General features: G+C 42.1%; 1 protein-coding gene across 1 annotated transcript in view; it reads left to right on the top strand.

Annotated features, from left to right (window-relative positions):
* MTMR7 (myotubularin related protein 7) overlaps window positions 1–26,545 on the top strand; it is a 901,754-nt gene that overhangs the window by 326,997 nt on the left and 548,212 nt on the right. The window contains exons 4-5 of the mRNA XM_044062411.1: window positions 4,013–4,170; window positions 21,745–21,873. Coding sequence (XP_043918346.1) covers window positions 4,013–4,170; window positions 21,745–21,873 — 287 coding nt within the window. The remainder of the gene's footprint in view (window positions 1–4,012; window positions 4,171–21,744; window positions 21,874–26,545) is intronic.

Below are 26,545 nucleotides of genomic sequence, written 5' to 3'. Positions count from 1 at the left end.
TTATTATTCTCACCTTTTATGTATAACAGCTTTTTTGTTAAATGTCTAGTTCCAGCTTTTGTGTACATGCATACATTGTTTGGCAGGTTGATCTTTTATGCAGTTGTTTATGATATTCACTTGAGCCTGTATCATATCTTACAAAAATACAAACACCCCCAATACCTCCTAAAACCTATTCACTTAGTAATAACACACAAAACTATGTATATCTTCAAATAATTAAGTTTTACCCTCCTAAGAGAAACAACAGCCATACTGGCAGACTTAGTTAATCTGAAAGAAAGGCTATCCATGCTAAGACACATGGCACAGCCTGTGCTTCTCCTAGGTGTTGTCTTGTCTATACCTCTCCCAGCTTGGTAAACACTTGAATGCTTTCAGATAACATCATCTCCTAGCAGTTTCTCTTTATCAGATTGTCTCCTGGAGACATGATGACCAGATATAAAATTACTACTAAACATACATTTACTAGAAAAAAGCCTTATAATATTCAATATTGCTTTTCGTTTACTTGCTTTCTCTTAAAACTTATTACTGTGTCAAGCCAAGGGCCATAATCTAGTCCTTCTTTCTCCTAGGCAAGAATAAGAAAAAGCACACTAATTTTTCTTTTGTCACGCTCTCCTAACCAGACTTTTTTTTTTTGCAGTGCCAACATTTCTTAAAATTGAACAAGGAGAAATAGATGAGAGGGGAAAAAAACAGGAACACCTGTTCACATTAGTATCCCCATTACACATAAAATAACTGAGAACACTTTATAGCAGGCAAAGGAAATCTTGCACTATAAAAATGGTACTCTTAAGAAAAAATGTTTTACTTACAGTTAACTTTCTCCCTCCTAAGTATTTTCCAAATATTAATGAGATGAAGTAGGACATGTAGGGCATGTGCTTTAGAGTCCCCTACAAGTTTAGCAAAGTCCAAAAAAGTCCAATATTTCCAGATTTTCTTGTTCTGTCCTATTTCACAAACATAATCATTGCTTTGTAATCCACATTTGTCAATTTCCAAGTTACTAGTTTTATTCCTGTTCATCTCCATCTCCCAAATCCAGTCTCTGCTTCCTTTCCAACTTACTTTTAGTTCTAGTTAACTCTTGTGCTTTTTTTTCTCTTTCTTTCAAACATTTTCCATTAAAACACTGAAGGGTTTCATTGGCACAGTCTCTCTGTGGTCTTTATTACCAGAAGAACAAGAAGCAGAATCTCAAGGTTTCACTGGCGCAGTCTTTCTTTGGACTTTAGTACCAGCAGAATCCCATTCTGTTTCACAGCTCACTTTTTGTTGTACAAACTTTTGTATTTCTTCCTTAGCATGTACTTCATCAGAAAATTATTTTGTCCCTCCTGGGAACAACATTTTGAGGATAGCTGTGTACAGCAGTTTGAATCTCATGCCTGCTTGACATTCTTTGAGTGGTAGTAAAAATGTACTCCTCTTCTGCCTGGGTATGCTACCTGTTCTTCAGAAAACAGTGCCAAATTGTGTTTATAGAGGATGAAACCAACTGTAGGACCCATCCATCACTGAGGGTTGTGTCATAGACCAGCATGTACAGTATGAAAATATCCATTATTTCTGTAAATTTATTAAAATTTCCGTAGACTTACTCCTATAGACATCTGTTGAAACTGGGTGCTATTGAAAAGTACATTTATAGAATCATAGGAAGTTGACTATTGGTCCTGAGGCCCTTACAAGCCTAACCAAGAATTTAGCCCATGTTCCAACAAGTCAGCACTCTATGCCACTGTCCAGCAGAGACATAGGTGGAATCCCAGGGGTGTATTTTCTGTTCCCCATCCAGTTATCCAGGTTGCCCTTAAAAAGGTTTAATGCTTTACATATAGAGGGAGTCTATTTCACAAAAGAAGAAGCCTCTGGGACACATATCAGTCCTGCCAACAAGTCCTATTGATGTCACAGACCCGGTTGAGGTCTAGTGTGTGGGATACTCGAGTGGAGCTTGACTTGCGGATATACAGCAGTCCAAACAAGGCGTGGAGAGATTGCTTTGTATGCCAGACAGAGGTCACCTCTGAGGAGTCTGTAGGAGACTTGAGTAGAGGGACAGGGCTTTTAGCCTGTGTAGGGTAGATGTTTGAGGCCCTGAATTCTCTGGGTGAGGAATCTCTGTGGTCTCTCCAGCTGCTGCATGTGCTTTGCAAGGTACATGCTGAAAGGGGCATTGTGTATTCAGTAATCATTTTTATAAGGGAAGAATACAGGGATGTTATGACCACCTTGTCCCTGAATGAGATACCCTTACTAATGAGGTGGGCCATGTAGAAAGATTTCCATACAACAGAGGCATAGTGGTTAATAGTCAGTTTGCTATCAACCTGGGTTCCCAAGTCCTTCACAACTGATTGCGTACTTAATGCCTTATTATCAATGTGATCATTTGTGGAGATGTCATTCTCCCCAAAAAGGATGATGATGCATTTTTTGGCATTCAGTTTGAGGACATGTTTCTGGCACCAGTCATTTGTTTGGGTAAGACTCTCTTGGAGGATGTCCACATCACTAGGGGAATTGATGACAGCACCCAGCTTGCAGTCATCTGCAAACATGGTCAGCCATAACCCACTAGATTTGGGCTGCTGCTCTGAGAAGTATACCCCAAACAGCAGAGGCCCCAAGTCCGATCCCTGGGGTACACCGCTTGTTACGGGTCTACTACTTGAGGTGACTTCCCCTATTTTGATTAGGTGGGTCAAGTGAGGTACTAAAAAGTGTCAATGTACCCATTCTTGCAGAAAGTGGATAGTCAAACAGCTGTATGGTTTTAACTACAATGTGGCGATGAATGCATTGCATTAAGGAAGGGGGGCTTGTGGTGGCTGTGGGGAAAGGTTAAGTTGTTTTCCTTGCTTATATGTTGTTAAAATAAATTGGGTCTGGTTTTAGTTTGAAATGTTTTTGGACAGTAGCAGTTGGATTATATACCAGTATTATACAGTGCATATCTTGCATATTAACACTAAAAATGAACATAGAGCATTCTATGAGATTTATTCACTTAGTAAAAAAATCCTGGCTGCTGTGTACCATAGCCCCATGTGGAGGATAAGCTTGGCCTGTTTCATATGGGTTGCTTAATTACGTAGAAACCATCGCTGTGATTTTTTAGTTAGCTGGGTATGTAAAGGAAACTATTTTGTGCCACAGCATAATTTTTTCCGTAATTTTTCAGAGATAGAATTGACAAAAATGCAGTACTGTGAGATACCAGTAAGGCAAAAAATGTCAGGATTTTAAAACTGAGGCTGTCTACACATTACTCGCAGTATACTGCCTCTGTTTTGTACACTCTCCTACATGTTCATTAAAATACTTGTAGGTTTTGAATAGTGTTCAGTCTTATTAGACATATTTTTTCACAGGAGGGCTTTAACGACATATTCTTCTCATTTCTTTGTGTCCTCGAGCTTCGTTGTATACCTTCTGTTAGCTTTCTTTGTTATACTGAGGTACAAGTAAAGATTTTATTTCATTTGTACAGTTGGTCATCATCTGGATCGTCTGCAGAGGAACTTTTATATTAATTAATAAACTTCATTTTTCAGCGTCAGAAATTCCTCACTTTAGGGATTTTGATGTTGTAACAGCTGTAGCTGTCCACTGTGAGGTGAGGAACAAGTATAGAGGCCTAACAAACATCATTGGAAAGAAAACAATCCTTGGGAATAAAAACCATGCAAAAAGTAAAAATAAATAAATGCTTTGCTCTAAGCTTTCCTTAAAGGTACATAATCTGTTTCACACCAGAATTCACTTCTGATGTGATACAAGTTAACTTCCTTCACTGCTCCCCCATCATGTTTTTGGTGCAACCCCAATGCCATTAAAGGTGTTCTTAAGTGACTAACCTGAGGTGTAGTATTCATCTGTTGAGTATTTTTCTTTATTCATTTTAAATAGAGCAGTTTAAATTGCTGCATAATAGGTGCATCACCATTCTCATCTGAATGTTTTTTTTTTGTTTGTTATTTTATTCCAGTCAGGTATGAAGAGCTTTACTGTTTCTCATTCAACCCAAAGCTGGACAAAGAAGAAAGAGAGGCAGGCTGGAAGCTGATAGACCTCAGAGCAGAATATAGCCGCATGGGTATCCCGAACAGCCTGTGGCAAGTCACTGACGCAAATCGAGACTACAGGGTTTGTAGCACTGCTTCCTTGCACTGCAGCATTATGTATTGTTGAGCGGAATGATGTGTATTTTGTAGGATTCTGTTATATGTAGATATTAGATGACCTTTCTTCATCTAGACACTAGAAGACTGTCCTTTTGCCTTGATGAAACTTGGTTTCCTCATGTGGAGAGTCTATTTTCTACCCATATAACATTCTTCTAGTACATGGGGTGCATTGATTATGTTCCAGAATCAAGGGGTTAAAAAGTTGTTACATTGAAGCATGGACACAAGAACCTCACTCGTCAAGCTTGTTAGAGTGAGGTTCTTGTGTAGACCTTATTGTTACTGAGATGACATACAAAACAGAGCCACATTTTCTTCCTAGTACCCATAATGCTCTTTCAGTCCAGCCCTCCTATGCCACTCTTGAACTACTAATGGGAAATGGCCTCAGTTTCCTTAACTTTTGATATTTTCTACAGAATTTTCTTCTTCCACATATTCTGATCTTCATTCTGGTGGGATTTTTCCAGATTACTTTTTACAGGGGTTATCCTTCCTCTTAGGCTATGATGTATGTTCTGAACCTTTTCACCTGCTCCTGTTATACCTATTTTTGTGACTGTTTAGGCTGTTTGTACATTTCTAGGCAGTAACAGCTGTGGATTTGTGTGACCATATGCTGTTTAGTATTTGGACTGTATGAAGTACTCTTTGGGCTTACCAAATGTAACAGTAGTAGCTTTCCCATCCATGTGTCTAAGTTAGATTTGAAGGCAGTGATGGGAAGTACTTTGCTTTCCAAAAAACAAGAGTTTGCTCCAGAAATGGTGGATTCTTTGGGAGAGAGATCTGTCACGCTATTAAGTCTTATGTTGTGCTGTAGATTTTGGTCCCTTGCTGTTGTGTTTGTGTTACTACCAGTCCTATCGGTATACAGTAGATTCAGCAGGATTAGGTAGTTTGCCGCTTGTAAGCTAGGCATAGATCACCACTTCGATACCATGAGATACTGAGAAGAGTCCGGACACTAGACACTCTACTAAAGACATGAGATTCTTCTCATTTTCTACATCTTGGTCTTACCAGAGAGCTCTGCAGAGTTACATTTGAAGCCCATACAGACCTTTGCCTTCAAAGGATGCTTACTAAACACCCAGTTTGTCAAGTCTGTTTTCCCAAGACCAGGATGTTACCTGTTCAAAATATTGAACCTGATTATTCAGCAACCCTCTGCGCTAGTTCATCTCTGTCTAAGAGTTCTAGGCCTGATGGTGGCAACAGTATTTCTAGTTGCATTCACAAGGTTTTGTGTAAAAAGTCTGTAGTGGACCCTAAGGACTCAATGGAGTGAAATATCAGACACTCTGAGCCAAAAGACCAGAATATTCAGTATAACCAGATCACATCTTTGCTGGTGGGTGCACATGCTCAGATTCTGTATGGACAGCCCTTTTTATTTTCCTGTTCCCTCTGCAACATTCACCATAGATGCCTTAACCTTTAGGTTGAGGAGAGCATACATAAGCTGGAACAGTCCAGGGTGTGTGGTTAGTGGACAAGGCCATCTTGCACAGCAGTGTGCTGGAGATGAGTGGTGATTCATTCACTGAAGGCCCTCCAAAATTGTCTCCCATATGATGCCATAGCCATTCATACAAGCAGTATAGTTGTGGTCTGGCACATAAACAGTCGTGTATGAACACACTCTTATCTCCTTAGTCCTTACCCACCTTATTTGAACTTTCACAGAGATAGGGTGGCCTTCTGTACTCATCTCACATTTGCTCCTACAGTCAGTATGGAAATAAAGTTGAACCAGGCTTATCAGGCTGCATACTTTCTTTCATAGTTACTCAAACAAAGGAGAGCATCTCTTTTTGTACATAGGCACTTTTCCTTCACAAAATGAAGTCTGTCTTTTAGGAAGGCTAGTCAGTTATTTGCCTGTTTGATGCATTTTATCTTCTTTTATATGCATAAGGTTACCATAGCTAGATGGCTGACAAGAGTGGGTTAAATTTTGTTATATGAAGTATGGCAGGCCACTGCCAGAGCACCTGATGGCCCATTTGACAAGGGTGGTGGCTACACCCAAAGCTATCATTGCAAGCACTTCATGGGATGATATCTATGCTGTTACAACTTGGGCATTGTTACATACTTTTGCAAGACACTGTAAGCTGGACATGATCTCTTGGAAATTGTCCTCATAAGACCACCAAGGAAATTGAGGTGGGGGTTGCTTTCATAGAGGTTGAAGATTATAAAATGGATGATCGTGGATACAAGGGTTACGCACTCACTGTAACAGTTGATCTGAATGCTCCTAGTCCGTACTCTTCAACAATCCCAACCTTCTTTTCCCTGCCTTATTTATGAGATGAGAATCAGAAGAGGTTTAGAAAAGTGCATTTTTGGGGGTTTCTGTTAGTGCCAGTTCTCAAGCAGCAAATCAGTCAGTCTGAAGAGAAAGGAAGATATGTGTTGCATTATAGGAGGAGGGAAGCAATTGGCACAGGAAGAGTTTCCATTGCCAAACTACCTTAAGGTTGCTGTGCAATTCCTTGAGGGTGAACAGTATGTATTATGATTACTGAGCTCTGTTGTTATGGAAGGTACATAATTTTCATATTCCACCACAGGATGACAATGTTTTATGTGTCATTTGTTTAGGACAGTTTGAGGTTATACTTTAATTCACTCTGGCAGCTTTTGCGATGACACTGATGCCAAGTTGTATTGGCCTTGCCTTTCCCTTTGGATTAATTACATCAGTGGCATGGAGAGGGGGAACCTGCTTCTGGGCATCAGCTGTTTCCTCAGATTCACTTGCCTAGCTACCAGTGATAAGTCAATGCAGTCAGTTGGCATAGAGTAGGGTCCCAGGGGCTGCTTCCGGTGGTAAAAGAGATTCTTTGATTTCATTGGGCAGCTACCTCCTGCCTTAAGCTGGGCAGCCAACAGCCAAAAAGGTGTTGCCTCGCCATGGTCCACCTGCTATATTGGGTGTGTGGGGCTTGGGGAACCCCAGCAGGTGGATCATTAACCATATACATGGAAAAACAAAAAAAGCAACAAAATAAACCATCCTCTAGACTAGGCACATGAAACATAAGGAAGATGACTATAGGCTTTATGGAAGATCTACGGAACATCACTTGTGCTTGGAAGACAGCAGTCATTAACAACAAGTTGAGCAGATTGCAGATGGACATTGGGGCTGTCCAGGAAACAAGGCTGCCATCCATTGGATGTCTTGGGGAGAAAGACTTCCCTTTTTTCTGGCATAGAAAGCTTCCAGAAGAGACCATGGAACATACTAGTTTCGCAATCAGAAACAACCTCATTGGCTCAGTCATACCACCAAATGTGGGAAATGAGAGACTGCTGAAAATTCAGCTATAAACACCAGTGGCCAGTGATGTCCCGTCTCATGAACTGTTATTCATTCTTGGTGATTTTAATGCCAGAGTTGGTAAAGACAATCACAGCTGGCCATCTTGTGTGTGACATCTTGGAACAGGAAAGATGAATGAACATGGACAACATCTCCTTGAATTTTTGTTCCCAATATGACCTCTGTATAACCAACCTCTTCAAGGTCAAGCCCCAGTACAAGGTTTCATGGCAGCACCCAATATCGAAACATTGGCACCAACTTGACTTTGTCCTCACCAAACACAGTAGTTTAGGTAGTGTCAGGGTGACATGCAGTTACCACAGCATAAACTGTGACACTGACCACTTGCTAATGTGTAGTAAACTGAATATCCAGATGCGAAGGTCCCTTTGCTCTAAAAAGGAGGGGGGGGGCATGCATTGACATAGGTAAGACTCATGACCCTTCAAAAGTATGCATGTCTGTTCAAGCACTTGAAGAGGCTTTGCTCTGCCTGGTTGAGACTGATGCCAATCTGCCTGGTTGAGACTGATGCCAACAAGAGATGGGAAGAACTATGGGATGCTATCTGTCACACTGCAATAGCTATCTTTGGGAAGAAGACAGTCAAGTGTGCTGATTGGTTTGAAGCCCGCCCTGAAGTGCAGACACCCCTGATTGAGAAGAAGAAGAGTCAGCCACTGGCTTCATACAAGTCCTTGTCGAATGTGAAGAACTTACAGGCACTCCAGTGTGCTCAGTCAAGTACAGCAGGTAGCTCGGCAGTGTGAAGATGGTTATTGGCTCCAACTTTGCTTCAAGATTCAGCAGGTCGTGGACATTGGCTACATGCGAGGCGTGTACAGTGGGATTAAGCAAACCATCATCCCGTCACAAAGGAACATCGCCCCACTTAAGTCAGCCATAGGCAAGGTCTTAAAGGACAGAACCAAGCAGATGGATTGCTGGGTGGAACACTACTCACAGCTGTACGCCAGAGACCATCATTAAGGAGAGAGCCTTAAATGCCATCAAGCCTCTGCCAACTATGACTGAACTCGATGCTGAGCCCATCTTGGAGGAACTCAGTGATGCACTAAAAGCACTCTCTTCAGGAAAAGCCCCTGGGAAACATGGAATTCCCTCAGAAATCCTTAAATGTGCTAGAGGTACTCAAATCTTAGAGCTGCATGCAATACTTTGCCAATGCTGGAGAGTAGGTAGTGTACCGTAAGATATGAGGGATGCTAACATAGTTACTAACTATAAGAATAAGGGTAACAAAAGTGACTCTAACAACTATTGTGGTATCTCCCTTCTCTGTATCATGGTGAAGCTGTTTGCACTTGTCCTGAAGATGTTTCACTTTCTTGCAGAGAAAGTTTACCCGAGTCTCAGTGTGGGTTCAGAGCTGGATGGTCTACTGTAGATGTAGATCTGATGTCCTCTTCATTCTTCCTCACTTATGGGTATCGGATCCCACAACGGATCTGACTTGGCCACTTTTCCCAGACTTTAGGATCTGAGTCTCGAGCTCCACCCTCTTCCCATAATGCACCATTCATTCCCTAATTCCCCCAATCTTATTTGCCATGCATTGCGTTTAGACATAGGTGTTCTTCGTGTTTCACTGTTGCAGTCATTACATTTGGGTAATCTGCTGGCAGGTTGCTCTCAGTCGGCCTGAATTCCAAAGTCTTGGGTCCTGCGTCGGTTGCTGTCTCCTCTTCCATGACATCAGGTAGTCAGGGGTATAAAACAAGCAGCCGATGCAATTTTCTTTAGTCTTTCTTGACGCACGATGCCCAGAGCAGAAGCATTTCACAACTGCTGGTCGCCCGACTCCTGAAAGATTCGAGTTTGAGTTTCAGTACTGAAGTCATCACTAAAGCCAAGTACCCCATTGAGGAAACTTTTTTCTTGCCCCATGCTGATGTCAGAAAAAGTTAACAATTGTATTACTTGTGGGAAGCAAATACCTCCTAAGGATTTCCATTTATACTGTATTCCTTGCATAGGCCCTGATCACAACATGCCTGGCTGTCGGTTTTGTGCCAGATTTAACCAACAGACTATTAAGCGCTGGTATATTTTTGCCTCAAAGTATTTTGGAAAACAGATTTAGCTACCCAGAAATGTCATCGGATAGCAATCCAACTACCGGAGTGCATAAAAAACGCAAAGAAAAGCACAGAGAGAGACAGTCGAGGTCCAAAACTGACGACAAAGCTTCTCCTAAGCCAGTCGCTGGTTCGCCGGTTCTCAGTGAGGCGCTTTCACAGCCCCTGATACCCGCTACTTTCAAGTCGCAGGCCCCTACCGACACCCATGTGGTGTATGCCGCGAGATACTCAAAGTATTGGACCCACGGATATATCTTCCTCGGATGGGTCCAGAGCCGCTGAGCAGGCTTCTGAGGGTGTATTCAGGCCTCAACATTTTTAAATCAAACCAATGACAGCTGCAAAACCAAAGACAAAAGCAACTTCTAAAACTAAAAAAAACAACGCATGAGCCACATGCACAGGCCTCTATGCCTAAAAAACAGATTATCAAAATGGCTGAAGACCGTATTACCTTGATCAGGGGTTCCCATCCCCCTCCAGATAAGAGGCCTAGGCAAGAGACTAATTATGAATATTCAGATCAGGTTTCTATTTCTTCTGATTCCTCTTCTGATCAGGAATTATCTATACCTCCCTATGAGGATTCTTATGCAGAGGAGTCTATACCATCTGCATCACCTCCTGAGGATTATTCATTTGGAGAAACCTTGCATACTTTGAGGGAGCATTTTCACTTGGAGAGTCAAGATTTCTCAGAATCAAAAAGAGACTCAGGGATTTCCTTCTCCCTCAGCACAGGCCTTTAGCCATACCCCCTGTTTTAGACATTGTGGATGATGTGAGTCAAGCTTGACCCCTGACTCCTTACCTCTGGCTCCCAGCAAGCCTGACAGATATTACAGGGTCCCTGACTCTCACAAATTTTTATTTAGAAACTATTTCATAGGGTCCAAAGGGAGTTAAGTCCTCAACAGCAAAAAAAAATCCTACCCCCTCTGACAGAGATTCAAGGGCACTGGATAGATGGGGAAAAAAGGTTTATACATCTGCAACCTTGACAATTAGGACCTTAAACTGCCAGTTTCATATGCTCAAGTATCAACAACATGTTAATGAGATTGCTGAAACAGAAAATTATGTTGATTTCTGAATGTGCAGAAAATAAAGAATTGCAGGAATTATTGCATGCAGCTGAACAGGTTGGAAAGCATACTTTGCAATGTGGTTTTGATTCCTTAGAGGCCTCCTGCAGGGCCGCAGTTACTGGATCTGTGATTAGGAGGCATGCCTGGCTAAAGGAACAAAATTTGCCTGATCATGTTAAAGCTAAATTATTAGATGCACCTTTACAGCATGATACTCTGGTATTAAGGCAGAAGAGGTTTTAAAGAAAATGGAAGACAAAGCTAAGTCTATGCAAACTGTAAAAGACTTCTTACAAGTGCAACCACCAAGATTCAGTAGACAAAAAAATGGTCCTTTCCTGTGTCAGACAGAGCTCAAAGGGGCAAATCCAGACTCCCTAAGAATTCCAGATACCAGGCACAAGATTCATACAGGTCAAAGCAATGGGGCGCTTCTACCTCCAAATCTTTAGGAGATAAAGTGCAAACCTACAGAAAACAGTCTCAATGACTTCCCTCTGCCTACACCAAGCACTTATCTTTTGGCAGCACCCTTAGGGGAAAAATTTGAACTTTTTGCTCAAAATTGGCAGTTAATAACCCAGGGCAAGTGAGTGTTAAACATAGTATCACAGGGATACAGATTCAATTTCCATACTCTGCCAATGGCAAACGGTTGGCCAGATCTGCCAAAAAATCAATGGGCAGAAGCACACAAACAGGTTATGTCCCTCATGGATATGGGGGCCATTCAGTCAGTACCAGAACAGGAAAAAGGACAAGGTTTTTACTCAAGACTGTTCTTGGTACCCAGAAAGGACAAGGCCTGGCGGCCAATACTGGATTTATCGATTTTGAGCACATACCTGGACATTCCAAAATTCAAAATGCTGACTTTGCAGCAGCTTCTGCCCATACTGGGCAATAATGCTTGGCTGGTGACATTAGACCTAAAAGAGGCATACCTGCATGTCCCAATAAGGCAATTGTGCAGAAGATACCTCAGATTCAAGGCTGGCTTAATGCATTACCAATTCTCTGCACTGCCCTTTAGCTTATCTACTGCGCCCAGGGTCTTTACAACGTGCCTGGCACCAGTAATTGCATTTTGCAGACAATGAAGTATACAAACATATCCTTACTTGGACGACTGTGTCATTCAAGTGGAGAACAAGGACATTCTTTTTCAACACCTGGCGTTTGTGGAAAGACTTCTAACATGCCTAGGGTACACAATAAACGAAAAGAAATCACAACTGGTACCCTCTCAAAAGATAACATTCCTGGGTGCAAGCTTGAATACAACTGCCCAGATGGCTTACCTCATGCCAGACAAGCAAAGGCAACTGACTACTTACTTCAAACTGATGGCAACAAAAACCCAGTTATCTGCAAGACAAATTTTGCAGGCTTTTGGCTTCCTACTGATTCCATATGCAAGACTGCATATGGGAAAACTTCAATGGTACCTAAAAAGCTTATGGAGTCAACATTGTCACAGTCTGGAAACAGGAGTTTCTATGGTGGGCAAAGGCATGTCACCAAAACATAGGACCGGCCTTCAATCTACCCCCTGCCAGCCAAACCTTAACAGATGCATCAGATTATGCCTGGGGGCCCACATGGCGGGAAGATGCATTCAGGGCATATGGACCCCAAAACAAATGCATCTACATATCAACCAAAAAGAGATGCTAGCTGTTCAAAATGCCCTGACAGCCTTCAAGGACTTACTTCATCCAGGACAACTACTGATAAAGACGGACAACACCACCGTCTTGTGGTATATAAACAAGCAGGGGGGCACGCACTCATACCCCCTTTGCAGATTAGCCATGGCACTGTGGGACACAGCTTTGACTTACCAAATACATCTTCAAGCTCAATTCCTGCCAGGAAAACAAAATACTCTGGCAGACAATTTAAGCAGAAACCTTATGGATCCTCACGAGTGGAAACTAGATCCACAAGTCTTCAGCATGATAACAAAGAAATGGGAGAGCCCAGACATAGATCTATTTGCCTCTCCTCAAAATTATCAGTTGGAAATATTCTGCACAAGGACTTATCACAGACAAGCATGTAAAGTTGACGCCCTATCCTTCAGTTGGAAAAACCTATCAGTTTACGCCTTTCCTCTTCTGCCTCTTCTTCCCAAGGTCCTCCTAAACGTCAGACAAGAGAAACTAAAGATGATACTAATTGACCCAGACTGACCCCGCCAGTACTGGCACCCAATCCTAAGGAACTTGTCTCAATACCCAGCTTGGACCTTACCTCAAAGACCTCAACTACTGTCCCAGCAAAACAGTCAGATCCTGCACAGTCAACTCCAGACACTGAACCTGGCTGCATGGCTGATCATGTAGTTATACAGACAACACCTCTCAGTAAAGCTGTGCTGGATGTCATTTTGGAAGCCAGAAGGCCTAGTACTAGAAAATCTTATGCTGATAAATGGAAGTGATTCTGTGCTTGGAATCAAGCACAAGAAACTGATACAGCATAACCAAATATTCCTCAGATATTACAATACTTGACTGAGATGCTTGACAAAGGCCTATCTTTCTCATCAATTAAAATCCATGCCTCTGCCATTTCGGCTCATTACAATACAGAGCCACCAATCTTTTCTCATCCTTTACTAAAGCAGTATCTTAGAGGAGCCAAAAATTTAAGGCCTCCTAGAAGATCACCAATACCTGCATGGGACCACAATTATGTGTTGGAAAAGCTCACCCTGCCTCCATTTGAACCAGCTGCTACTGCTGATATAAAGTTCTTCTCATGGAAAACAGATCTGTTACTAGCAATCACTTCAGCAAGAAGAGTCTCAGAGCTACAGGCCCTCATGGCTGTGGAACCTTTTATCATATTTCACCCAGACAGGGTGTCTCTGAGGACAAATCCAACATTTATGCCTAAGGTGGTTTCCAGTGTGGCTCTTAGCCAAACTATTCATCTGCCAACCTTTTATCCAAATCTGCAGAACAAGGGGGGGGAGAATTCTGCATTCCTTGGACATACACAGACAGCTAAGATTCTACTTGAGCAGGACTAAAGCTGTAAGAAAAACTGAGCAATTACTAGTGACATATGCTGCAGGATTAGAAGGAAAGGCTATTTCAAAGCAGACTATTTCAAAGTGGATAAGCCACTGCATTCGTTTCTGCTACATACACCATGGTAAACCTGTGCCCAAGGGCATTAGGTCTCATTCCACCAGAGCTGCAGCTACTTCAGCAGCCTTTCTCAGAGGAGTACCAACTAAAGACATTTTAGAGGCTGCTACTTGGAGTTCTGTTCACACCTTTACAAAGCATTATCATTTGCCTCTCTACTCTAAGTCCAGGGCAGGCTTTGCCACTGCAGTTCTGCAGGGCCTTATAGCTGCACCTAATGCTCCAGCCTCCCAACCATAGCTGTGGGATTCTACCCAAATGTAATGACTGCAACAGTGAAACACTAAGAACATAGTACAGTTGTGTACACTTACCATAAATGTAGATGTTTGAGTGTATTCACTGTTGCAGTCCAGGTTACCCGCCTGCCATCCCCCTTTCATTCTGGAGTTTATCTTTCCTTCTCTATCTTCTACAACCTATGTGGTGTATTTGCTTGTAGATGAAGGTAAAGTTTATATTGATGCATGTATATATAGTTTTTATGCATATATATTTTTGCTACCTTTTTGGGGGCACCTGACATCTGGGGCAAGAAAAACTAAAGAAAATTGCATTGGCTGCTTGTTTTATACCCCTGATGACCTGACGTCATGGAAGAGGAGACAGCAACCGAAGCAGGACCCAAGACTTTGGAATTCAGGCTGACTGAGGGCAACCTGCCAGCAGATTACCCAAATGTAATGAGTGCAACAGTGAATACACTCTAACATCTACATTTACATAAGTGTACACAACTGTACTTTCTGAGTCTCAGGCAGTTTCTGTTGAGAGACGTCCTTTTTGTGAAAAATGTTATGAACTTTTATATATACATGTATATAATTGTTCAACTGGTATTTCTTTTCCTCCCCTCCCTTATTAGACTTTCACAGGCATCTGGGACTTAGTTTCCTTCTCTGCCTGTTTTTTGTGCCTTTGGCACTCCTTTATCTTTATCTGTGTTAAAAAAAAAAAGTTCAAAAGTTTAAAAATGTAAAGGTTTAGATAGTTAAAGTGGTTTAAGTAGAGTTATTTCTGTTGTTGTTGTTGACTGTTCTAGATTTTTTCCTTTTTGACAGTAAAGTTTCTAGCTTCCACATGGCCGACAAGCCAACAGGCTTTAAGTGATGCACTTCTTGTGGGCATAAGATCCCAAATTCTGATGCCCACATGACGTGTGTCTACTGTTTAGGACCAGGGCATTTGGACACAATTGTCTGGTGTATGCAGCCTTTAACCCTTGGGCATTGGCCGACCATAGAAATAAATTGATACTAAAAAGGCCTTTTACCTCTGTCCTGTTCTTCAGGGACTCAGGCCCCCTCAAAACATGTCTGCTCCAAACGATCTCTCTCTACTGTGAGAGAGTTGCCGGAGCCTAGTCAGAGTAGACTAAGACTCTCTGATCGGACCTCTTTGGATCTGAGTGCAACCAAAACTATGTAGAATCCAAAACCTCTTTGTATCCATTGTCCTTGAATACCAGTACTAGTGTATTGTCAAGTCCAAAGACCCCATCAGACCCTATTGCTATGGCCCCAGGTGGATCAAAGTCCCTTTTGGGTCCTGGGGCCTTGGATCAGGAAGGTCCTATACTTATTTTAGGCTCTCCTACTCCATTTACATCTTCGGAGTCAAAGGCTTCAGATCCCATGTTTAGGAGCCATCCACCAGCTTTTCAAATTGAACCTGTTTCTCCAGCCCTTCCTACTAAGGTTTTCAAGACACCTGTGAAATCCAGGCATGCTTTTCACAGCATCTTCTTCCAGGTTTTCCTGAAGCTTCACTGAAACAGTTATAGACAGGATGATGTGGAAATTCCTCAGGGTGCAGATTCAGATCGGGTATTGCCATCTTCGTCCCATCTTGGATCCATGAGTGCTCCACATCTCCTACTTTGCAGACTCCTTTTCTGATCTGTCCCTTAGTTTCAGAAACCGAGGATCCTGGTTTTCAGAGAGAGTCAATGTCTTATCTGAGGAAGCTCCCTTCATAGACTCGGGCTACTTCCCTGACTAGCCCTGCTCTGTTTTTGTCAGATCAGAACACGTCCCAGATCCGAGACATCAGTGCCTACTCTAGGGGGTTGCCTTTGGCTCAAACTTTCAGATTCGTCACTTTCCTTGGTGCTTTGGCTCTTGACAGCTCGGGTCCAGTTCTGTTGGGAGGCCTCACATCCATAGTCAACTCTGCTGTCCATCCTGCTGTGTCTTTGGCTCTAAGACTGAGGGCTTCCTCAAGTCTGTCAGCCTTCCAGTTTGCAGAAAAAGCCTTCTCTAGGATCAGAAAGCCATCTTATAGCCAGGGTTTGCCCTGTCCTTCATCAGTTCTGAGCACCAAGATCATCATATCTGACATTGGTTAGCCTCGCCCCTAGGAGCTTTTAGACCACTTCTCCTCAAGGAGCCTCCTGTCTTCTGATACCTCCCCAGAACACACCACGGAGGAGGTCCCTTGGAAGAAAAAGTTTAAAAGGAAGCACATAGACTCCCCTATGGAGTCTGTCATGGAGGACACCAGTTTTGATGAGGGAGAAGAATTGCACTGATCACCACCTGACAATGTCTCTTTCAGAGACATCCTATAACTCCTTAGTCAGAAAGGTTGGATTAATCAGTGTTCCTGGAGGCTTTCAGGGCTGGCCCATGTATGTACTGGATGTCTGTCCAGATGGATAAACTGATAGATTTAGTTTCCCGCCAGGCCTGGGAGGAACCAGACACAGTGAAGCCTATCCGCAAGCACCCCACTAATATGGCAAATGAGAGACTGCTGAAAATTCAGCTACAAACACCAGTGGTCATGGTCAACATCTTCAGCATAAGCGCTCCTACTTTAACTTCTACCCAGGAAATCAAGAACAAATTCTATGATGAACTTAGTGCTGCCATCAGTGAGGTTCCTCCCATGAGCCATTATTCATTCTTGATGATTTCAATGCTAGATTGGCAATGACCATCACAGCTGTCCATCTTCTCTGGGACATTTTGGAACAGGAAAGATGAATGAAAATGGATGGCGTCTCCTTGAACTTTTGTTCCCAATATGACCTCTGTATATCCAACATGTTTAATGTCAAACCTCAGCACAAAGTTTCATGGCTGCACCCAAGATCGAAACATTGGTACCAAATTGACCTTGTCCTCACCAAACGCAGCAGTTTAGGGTAGTATCAGGGTAACATGATACCAACCACTTGCTCATGTGCTGTAAAGTGAACACCCAGACACAAAGGTTCTTTCCCTCTAAAAAGTAAGGGAGGCCACACATTGACATAGGCAAGACTCATGACCCTTCAAAAGTACAGAAGTTTATTCAAGCACTTTAAGAGGCTTTTCTCCGCCTGGATGATACTGACACCAACATGATAGGAAAAACTATGGGATGTTATCTGTAACACTGTAATATCTATCTTTGGGAAGAAGACCGTCAAGTGTGCTGACTGGTTTGAAGCCCACACTGAAGTGCTGACACCCCTGATTGAAAATAAGAGACTGGCACTGGCTGCCTACAGGTCCTCACCCAATGAGGAGAACTTGCAGCACTCCAGTGTGCTCAGACTCAAATGCAACAGGTAGCTCAGCAGTCTGCAAATGATTATTGGCTCCAACTTTGCTTCAAGATTCAGCAGGCCATGGACATTGGTAACATGCGAGGAATGTACAGTGGGATTAAGCAAGGCATCAGCCCATCACAATGGAAAATCACCCCACTTAAGTCCGCCATAGGCGAGGTCTTAAAGGACAGAACCAAGCAGATGGAATGCTAGGTGGAACACTGCTCACAGCTGTATGCCAGAGAGACCATAGTTAAGGAGAGAGAATGCCATCAAGCCGCTGCCATCTATGACTGAACTCAATGCTAAGCCCATCTTGGAGGAGCACTAAAAACACACTGTTCAGGAAAAGCCCCCAGAAAGATGGTATTCCCTCAGAATTCCTTAATTGTGCTAGAGGTATCCTAATCTCAGAGCTGCATCCAATACTTTGCCAATGCTGGAGAGAAAGTAGTGTACAACAAGATGTGAGGGATGCTAACATAGTTGCTATCTGTAAGAATAAGGGTGAGAAAAGTGATTGATTGTAACAACTGTTGTGGCATCTCCCTTCTCTGTACTGTGGGGGAGGTGTATGCACATGTTACCCTTAAGAGGCTTCGCGTTCTTGCAGAGAGAGTTTACCCAAACTCTCAGTGTGGGTTCAGAGCTGGATGGTCTACTGTAGACATGTTTTTCCCTGTTAGGCAACTACAAGAAAAGTGCATGTATATTGCCTTCAGTGATCTGACCAAGGCATTGGACTTCATCAGTAGGAAGGGTCTGTTTGAAATTCTGGCAGCGATCAGTTGTACTCCAGTACTGCTTAGCCTTATCAGGGCCTTCCATGAAGACATGAAGGGGATCATCGTGTACAACGGATCCACATCAGAACCTTTTGAGATCTCAGTGGAGTAAAGCAGGTGTGTGTACTGACTCCAACATTGTTTGGTATCTTCTTTTCAGTTATGTTGAAATTTGCTTTTGGAACTACTACAGAGGGTATCTTTCTCCAAACCAGAATTTGTGGCGACCTCTTCAGACTGTCAAGAATTAGATCAAAGACCAGGGTGCTTAGGAAGCATCTAAGGGAGTTCCTGTTCACTGATGATGCAGCTATTGTGTTTCACAGTCAGCAAGAACTTCAATCACATATGACTTGCTTTGTGGATGCATGTATTGAATTTGGCCTCACAATCAGTTCAAAGGAGACCCAGGTGATGGGCCAAAATGTGGGCATTGAGCCATCAGTCATGGTGAGTGACTGAGCTGGAGGTTGTCCATGAGTTAATGTACCTAGGCTGTACAATCTCTGACAACTTGTCACTTGATAGCGAGATCAACAAGCACATTGGAAAAGCTGCCACAATGTTTTCCATTCTGGCAAAGAGAGTATGGATGACAAATAAGCTGACTGTGCATACCAACGTGCAGGTTCACACAGCCTGTGTTTTAAGCACATTACTGTATGCCAGTGAAACATGGACTCTGCACTCAAAACAGGAACAGTGGCTCAATGTATTCCATGTGTGCTTCTTTAGGGGCATACCAGCTATCTCATGGCAGAACCAGATTCCCAACAGCATAGTGCTTGAGAGGACAGGCACTACTACCTCCATGTTTACCCTCCCGAAATAGAAATGTATGCATTGGTTGGGTTATGTCTCACACATGAAGGATGGCCAGATACCAAATGACCTCCTTTTTGGAGAGATGCAGTCCGGAAAGAGGCCAAAAGGGTGACCCAAATTGTGCTACATGGACATATGCAAGCATGACCTCAGTGCTCTCTCCATCAGTGTGAGCAACTAGTATTCTCTCGACTCAGACAAGATTGCCTGGAAACAGGAAATGAAGGAAGCTCTCGCTATGTATGAAACAACCTTGACAAGGAGAGCAGAGGATAAGAGAGCCCTCAGAAAGATCTGTGCTCATGATACCAGACAGATACCTGCCTACTACTGCACAGAGTGTGGAAGGACTGCAACTCCTGCATTGGTTTGCACAATCTCAGAAAGATGGGTGCCATTTATCCAGTAAGCAGTGGAGACAGGGAAGACTTTGTTATCAACCCAAGTGGTACTTTCCCACTGCCAGTTGTCCTAATTATGATATTGGCAGCCAAAAAATCCATTACAAGACACCTGGAAAAGCACAAAACCTCCACTTGTGTCTGAATGTTGGTAGACTCTGCCACCTGTTTATAATGCTGAATATTTAATAGCAAAATGGAAGAACAAGGAAGCCATTTCTGAATAAGTGCCACATATGCAGACAACTTCTCAAGGAGGTAATCTAATTGCAGAAAATAAAGTCGAACTTGGACAAAAGAACAACACTACCACAAATTTATTTCAGAAGTTATTTCTCAAGTTGTTTAGCACTTTTGCCAAACCACTGACTTCAGTACTTGTTTTTAAACAGACAGTACTTCTATTACAAGTACACCATATTGAATCACATTAACCCCCGAGCCAATTAAAATCATACTAAGAACATTATCCATTAACTTTTAAAGATAAAGCCTGTACTTTATTGTGTAGACTTATAGATTAATTTATTCCTGGATAAATCCACACATTGAGTCTCAGCTGCCAATCTACTCTGCTGTCCAATAAATTATTAATGTCACTCATTGTCACTCCTCTTAAAGAAAAGTTGACATTATCTATTACACAATGATGGGAAATCAGAAATTCACCCTGGGTCTGGCCCCCATGTCTCTGACAGAGACGGGCAATAATGCCCAAACATGGCCACTTGCATTAAAATTTTAGCAAACATACTCTCTCCTAATAAACACCCATGATACATAGGGACACATTTGGGTTGGACTGCATGGCTAGGTTTACAAAGGCCCTGGTGGTCATTAATCTAGTATCTAACTATGAACCTAAAAATGTGTTAAAATCTGTACAGGAACACAAATGCTTAAACAATGCATTTTCAATTTTAAATGTCTTTATATTACATAAGTGCTAAGATGTATGTTACTCAAATGCTTATAGTTTTTCCAACATAAAAAGCACTATAGAAATTGCAACTAACAAAACAGACCACCCAACTAGAATTGCATATAAATCTTTTCATTACACCAGTAATATGGTCCTATCAACTACTGGTGACCAAACATTCACTGTTGATATATCTACAAAGTTTGCAAAAAACACAGGAGTATGTACTGTAAATCTTAAAGGGCGTCTGAATTACCAGATTATCGACTGTCATTTTGTAGTAATTTTTTGAAAACTTTCTCCTATAATTATAGTCATAATAAGGTCAACCTCTAATCATCCTTATTTTCTTATTCTTTCTCTTCTTTCTTACTGCCCCAGTTGAATTTCTAGAATACTCACCTATTCTGTATTTCAGTTTTTACCTGATGGTTTATGATATCAACTATGTATGAATATTCTGGGTAACGTTTAGCTAATACTTACATTATAGATTTGGACAAGTTACCCATAATGATTGACAATGTACTACCTGTATAGAGCAGTTAGTGAGAATAGATAGCATTGTTACTTTGTTTTCTTTTAGAATTCTGTATGCTGCAACGAGTAATGTCAGTTTTATGCAATCATTTTAATCCATGCATATCAGCCTTTAATGGGCAATTACATTAATGTATACTTGGCATTCATTGTAATACAAAATGTTTTGTTGTCAAAACAGAATAAATAAGTAAAAAGAAAAAAAGGTCAGTGCTTCCAATAAGCAGGGAGAATCCTTAACATGTTGTGGCTCTTAAGAGCTAGGGAAAATGACTAGTCCATTTGTTCTGTATCCTGTCTATATGAAGACATTTCTCCTCTCTGGTATACTTTGACTTACTGATGTTTAGTGACAGTCACACGGTATGCATTTTTTTTTTTGCACACTTTTACCTCTTCTGCTATTTGTGACTTTGTCCCATCCTCTGGCAGCAGTATTCCAACCCTCCATGCAGGTAAAATAATAGTTCCTGCTGACAGTGGTTCCCCTCCATCCCTACAGTAGTCTTGACACTTCCCCAAACCCATAATGCCACCGGCACAGACTGATGTCCTGCTTTTGTATCAGAGGGCAGTAATGTTCAGCATTCCGATATGCTTTTTGTCAGTTCTTCATACCCACTGACTGTTGTAATTCTGCTCTGTTTAAAAAGCTAACAAATTAATAATTGCTCTCTTATGGAAGTTGAATTGCTTAAAACAAAAACATGCTGAAATAACTTATTCATCATGTCATTGTTAACCTTCTTTGTGGTTTGTACATCTTGTTTTATTTGTCTGATGCTTATGAGTATAGGTGCTAAAGTTAATAGTATATTTGTTATAAAACAGGTATGTGACACCTACCCGACAGAGCTTCACATTCCCAAGTCAGCAAGTGTACCAGTCGTCGTAGGAAGCTCAAAGTTCAGGAGCAAAGGCCGCTTCCCAGTCCTCTCTTATTACCACCAGGATAACAATGTAAGTTCTATAAATTAATTCTAGCTTTTAAAATGGCAGTATTATGCATGTAAGTGGGAATATTCTTAATGTTGCTGTTTGCTTTTTGTTAATATGCTCAAAGTTACTGGTTGTGCATATCAACACATGAAAATACCAATTTGTTTAGAACTTTTGGTGTGATACTTCGGTATCTTCACTGAAACTTTTATATACTAATACTTGGCATGCTTTTTAATGCAGTTGGAGTAGTTTATGGTTATAATGCTGGCTGGACTGCTTTGTAACGTCATTGTAATTGTGATGTGACAGAGAAAGAAAAATGTAAATGACATTTTATAATTACATGTTTAAAGTATGCTAGAGATGTATTCCCAGAGGGGTGCACCACTCTTGAGCAGGCAACAAAAATGCAGGGAAAATGAAGGAATTACGGTATAGAAGCAAAGATGTAACATTAATTCTTAAGCATTATAATAATAAACCTGAACTTGAAATCATAGGGATGGACCAAAATACACTACTGCCATGATATTTTATTTATTTATCGATCCTTTGTTATCTGGGTTAGTCTCACTAGGTTAGTAGCCACTTTTCAGGCAGACCTGAGGCGGTATTTATACTACTAGGGGAAATTTGGCCAGGGCAGTGGGGAACTTCCCCTGTTCTTTTCGGTAGCTGCCATGGGATATTTTACATCTGCCTGAGCTGCTACCAACACAAGCAGATGGAGCCTTGGTTTAACTTCATATCCGAAGGTCAGCACACTCAGTAGTACACACACCCCCTTTATTGATCTTTATGGCGTCGAAATTGAACCCACAGCCTTCTGCACCAAAGGAGTGTGTGCTACCTGTTGCACCACTGATACTGCAGCATAAATTGTGCTGTATATACTGATATAAAAGATATATGCAGACTCCTGTAAAATATTTTCACAAAGCGAAGGCCAAAGAGCAGAATAAGCTGCAGTACTGAAGTGCCATCTGTAAAAGTGTTGCACTGGAAAAAGGATTTTATATGAGCCTTGGGTAATGTGAAGGATATGAGCGATAACTGAGATCCGATTTCATTTAGAGATTCATTGTGGAGTTTAAAGGTTGGTGCGATAAGGAATAGCCATGAGATGGTGTAGGGCTATTTATTTATTTATTTAACTTTTATTTACTGGGAAAGTCCGACTTGGAACGAAGCCAGTTTTCAACAGAGGCCCAGGAAGAAACACTCCAGATGCAAGTCTTTGTAATGTGGGAGAAAATTGGAGCACCCGGAGGAAAACCACACAGATGCAGGGAGGACATGCAGACTCTGCACAGAAGACACTCCATCCAAGAATAGAACTGGAGAACCTCTTCCTGTGAGGCGACAATGCAACCGCTGCACCACTGCATTGGGTTAGATTTAAAAAACAAAAATGGTACAGGCAAGAAACAGGCAATGAGTTACATAGTTTGGAAATCAGTAAGGATTTGAGAAGCTAGGTATGTAGATAGAGAGACAGAGAGAGTCAGGCCTAGTTAAGAACATGCACCAGATTTCTTGACTGGCAGCAGATTAAATCATATGTCCTGTGCTTTGATCCCGAGGCATTAGTGAATGAGATTTAAAATGTTAAGTGAAGAGAGTGCATTTATTTATGGGGGATGAATACCTTTTTTCCTCGTACTTGGCTTTGGAAGGGGGTAGCTTTGAGAAGCAGGGTGCTTCTTTTAGCCGAGCAAAGAACTATTGTTGGACTAGGTCACTGGTAAATGAAAGAATGAGTGAAAAGTTTAGACATAACCCTTGGAATTTAAGTTAATAATTGTATCATATGTATCTTGTTCATACTACATGATGTTTGACAATGGCTCAAGATCTAAAACAAAACCAGTGACATAAAGTCTGTAGTAATGCTGAAAGGACTGTACTAGGCTAGATCGTTTGAAGCAGAATAGAACAGGGTAATGGTTTTATTTTTCAGAGGGTATAAATAATGTCATGCATTGAACAAAAAAAGCCTTGACAGTTGAATTCTCTGTAAGGTCTGTTAAACTCTTAACAGTAAAATTACACTACAGTAGCAAATCTATTTGCTACTATCCAGAATTATCTTCTAATTGTGATTTTTTTTTGTAGGCTTTGGGATTTACAAGGAGTTTCAATGCAGTACATTGCCACATCTTGAATAGATAAAAACAATTTATATACTGCTTCCTGTTTCACCTCATAGTAAGCTGCCCAGTTGTATTTTGGTGGGCCATGGGGAAGCTGTGACATCTTATGATGCCTAAATCTTACCAGCAGACATGATGGCTCAGGGGGTAAGGTAATGGACAGAAAACTTCACTCTTGTGCCATGGGGCTTAGAGCCATTTATTATGGCTTCCACTTGCCCTGGATTCAGTCCCTCTTTACTGAGTCAGGACAGGCTGACTAGTGTATATCGTACCTGAATCTGAGATCAGGTGGGCTCTTTTCCTGTCCCTGGTCTTTGTGGCCGTGACTGATTTCTACCTGTTTTACTGTCTTTTGAATGCAGTGGACATCCTAGGTAGGGTAGCAGCCATCTCATTCAGACAAAGCAAGTGGCTTTTCATTTCAGGGACAGGTGACTGATTGTACAGCCCTCCTTCTAGATGCCACTTTAACAGGAGCATTTTTGTTTTGACAAGGAATCTGACCCTGCAGACCAGTTTCCTGGTTAAGAAGCAGTATTCCTCCACTCGATAGGTGGTTTCTGGACAGAAGAGCAGGGGTCACATACATTCCATTGATGGTTACCCCCATGGCTCTTCTTCTCTGTCTGGAGCATAGATGTGGCCATTTCTTCTTCTACTCCTGCAAGGAAGCCAGTGTTGAGGATTAAACTGGGGAGACTTCTATGTCTTCTAGGTACCTTTCATGTTTTCTTCGCTTTGCTACTTCTGTAGTAGGGCAGCCACCAACCCACCCCACAATTCTCAGAGCTAGGAAGCCTGCTTCGGTTTAGTCCATCTCCCTTCCCTTTCCTTTCTGTGTCTCCACTTCCTGGTTTCTGTTGACTGGAACCTACTGATGAGTTCATAGGGAGCATGCTTCTCAGTGGTCTATCTCCCTTCCCTTTCTAAGTGTCTACTTATTTTTTTTTTTTTGTCTGGTGTCTACTGAGGAGTTCATGACTTTCTTCTTTCAGCGTCTTCACCCCTTCAGTGTTAAGAGCTCCCACTGAGGTAAGCCTTTATTCCCCCTTGAATGTAGGTTGCCCTGTATGGTGATATCACTGGCTGGGCATGAAAGATTTAAGTCGCCACACCTTCTCTAGTGATTGACTTGGGTGGCACTATATTAAACTTAGACTTGCTCTTGGGGAATGCTTTCTGAGAAAGTTAAATATCTGCCTCCTGTCTTCTGGAACCTGGGAGTCGCAGTTTGAGGTGAGTTTGATGTTTAGACTGAGATTTCTGCTCTCCCACTTCAGGTTCCCTCCTTGTAGCAAGAGCAGTAGTTACAATCCTGGCTCCTTCCCCTAGACTACTAAATCAGAAGCATCCCTACCTTTTCTTCTTTCCCCTTTCTTTTCTCCTGTGCTTTGTCCCCGTATGTGTGTAAGGAGGTCTTGTTGGGCTTTCCACATATACTTCATGTGAACCCTACCCCTCTGGGGCCCTGTCCTCTTCAGAGTAGGCAGATTTGGAGTAGAGGAAGTTAATTTACTAGAGGTCCCATTTCAAACATAGCCACAGGGGTCCCTGCCATTGTGGGCGGTTTTGCCTCCTCAGTGGGAGTGGGACTTTCATATACTAGGTAGTTTGGTGAGGATTGTTGCTCTCCATTAACTTTCACTGTTGCTTTGGCTTTTAAGAGTTAGATCTGGCTTAAGTACCAGTTTGGGAATGTTAGAATTCTTGCTCCCTGACACTTCAGAGAATTGAGTTGGTTCGTGCACCCAAGAGATTGGGAATAGTAATGCTTATCCAGAAGGAGTGCATTCCCTGTGCAAGCTGCTACTCCTCTTTTAGCTAATGGAGTGTGGTTGTCTCTGCTTCTTATTGCCTTGCTTAATTAGGACAGGCAGGTTGATATATCTCTTCCCTTAGGTGGGTTGTGTCATCCCTTCCTGTAGTCCCTACCTCTTGGATTTTGACCACCTGGTTCATGCCTTCTGTCACCTTATGGCCCAGCAAGAGGTTGTGTGACTCAGTCTTGGTACATCAGGTCTTGAAAACCCCTCCCTGATAGACAGCTGGTTCTATCTGCTTTTGGCCAGTGTTCTGTTCCATGAGATGTGGCTAGATTCAGAAGGTCTTGTAGGGAGGACATTGAGTGAGAGTTCCCCTGCTTGATGTTCATCGTGTTACCCTGCTGCAGTCATCACACTTGGGTTATCCTGTCGTCAGGTGGTCCCGCAGTCGGCCCGAATAACAAAGTCTTGGTCCAGCATCGGTTGCTGTCACTTTTTCCCTGACGTCAGTGCTCCAGGGGTATATATGATGCATCCAACGCCATTTTCTTCAGTCTTTCTTGCCGCACGGTGCCCGAAGAAGAAGCAGTTCGCAAGTGCCTGTCGGCCAACTCCTGAGATTTTCGAAGTCGAATTTCAGATCCGAAGTCTTCAATAAAGCTAAGTACCCTGTTGGGGAAACTTTTCTTGCCTCAGACCGATGTCAGTAAAAGTTAATTGTATTTCTTGTGGGAAGCAAATACCTCATAAGGATTTTCATTCTTATTGTAT

This window comes from Protopterus annectens, chromosome 2.part1 (assembly GCF_019279795.1).
Source record: "Protopterus annectens isolate FY-2018-M chromosome 2.part1, PAN1.0, whole genome shotgun sequence".
In the NCBI taxonomy this organism is placed as follows: Eukaryota; Metazoa; Chordata; order Ceratodontiformes; family Protopteridae; genus Protopterus; species Protopterus annectens.
The sequence above is the reverse complement of the archived record's forward strand: the minus strand, read 5'-3'. Positions and strand labels throughout refer to the sequence as shown.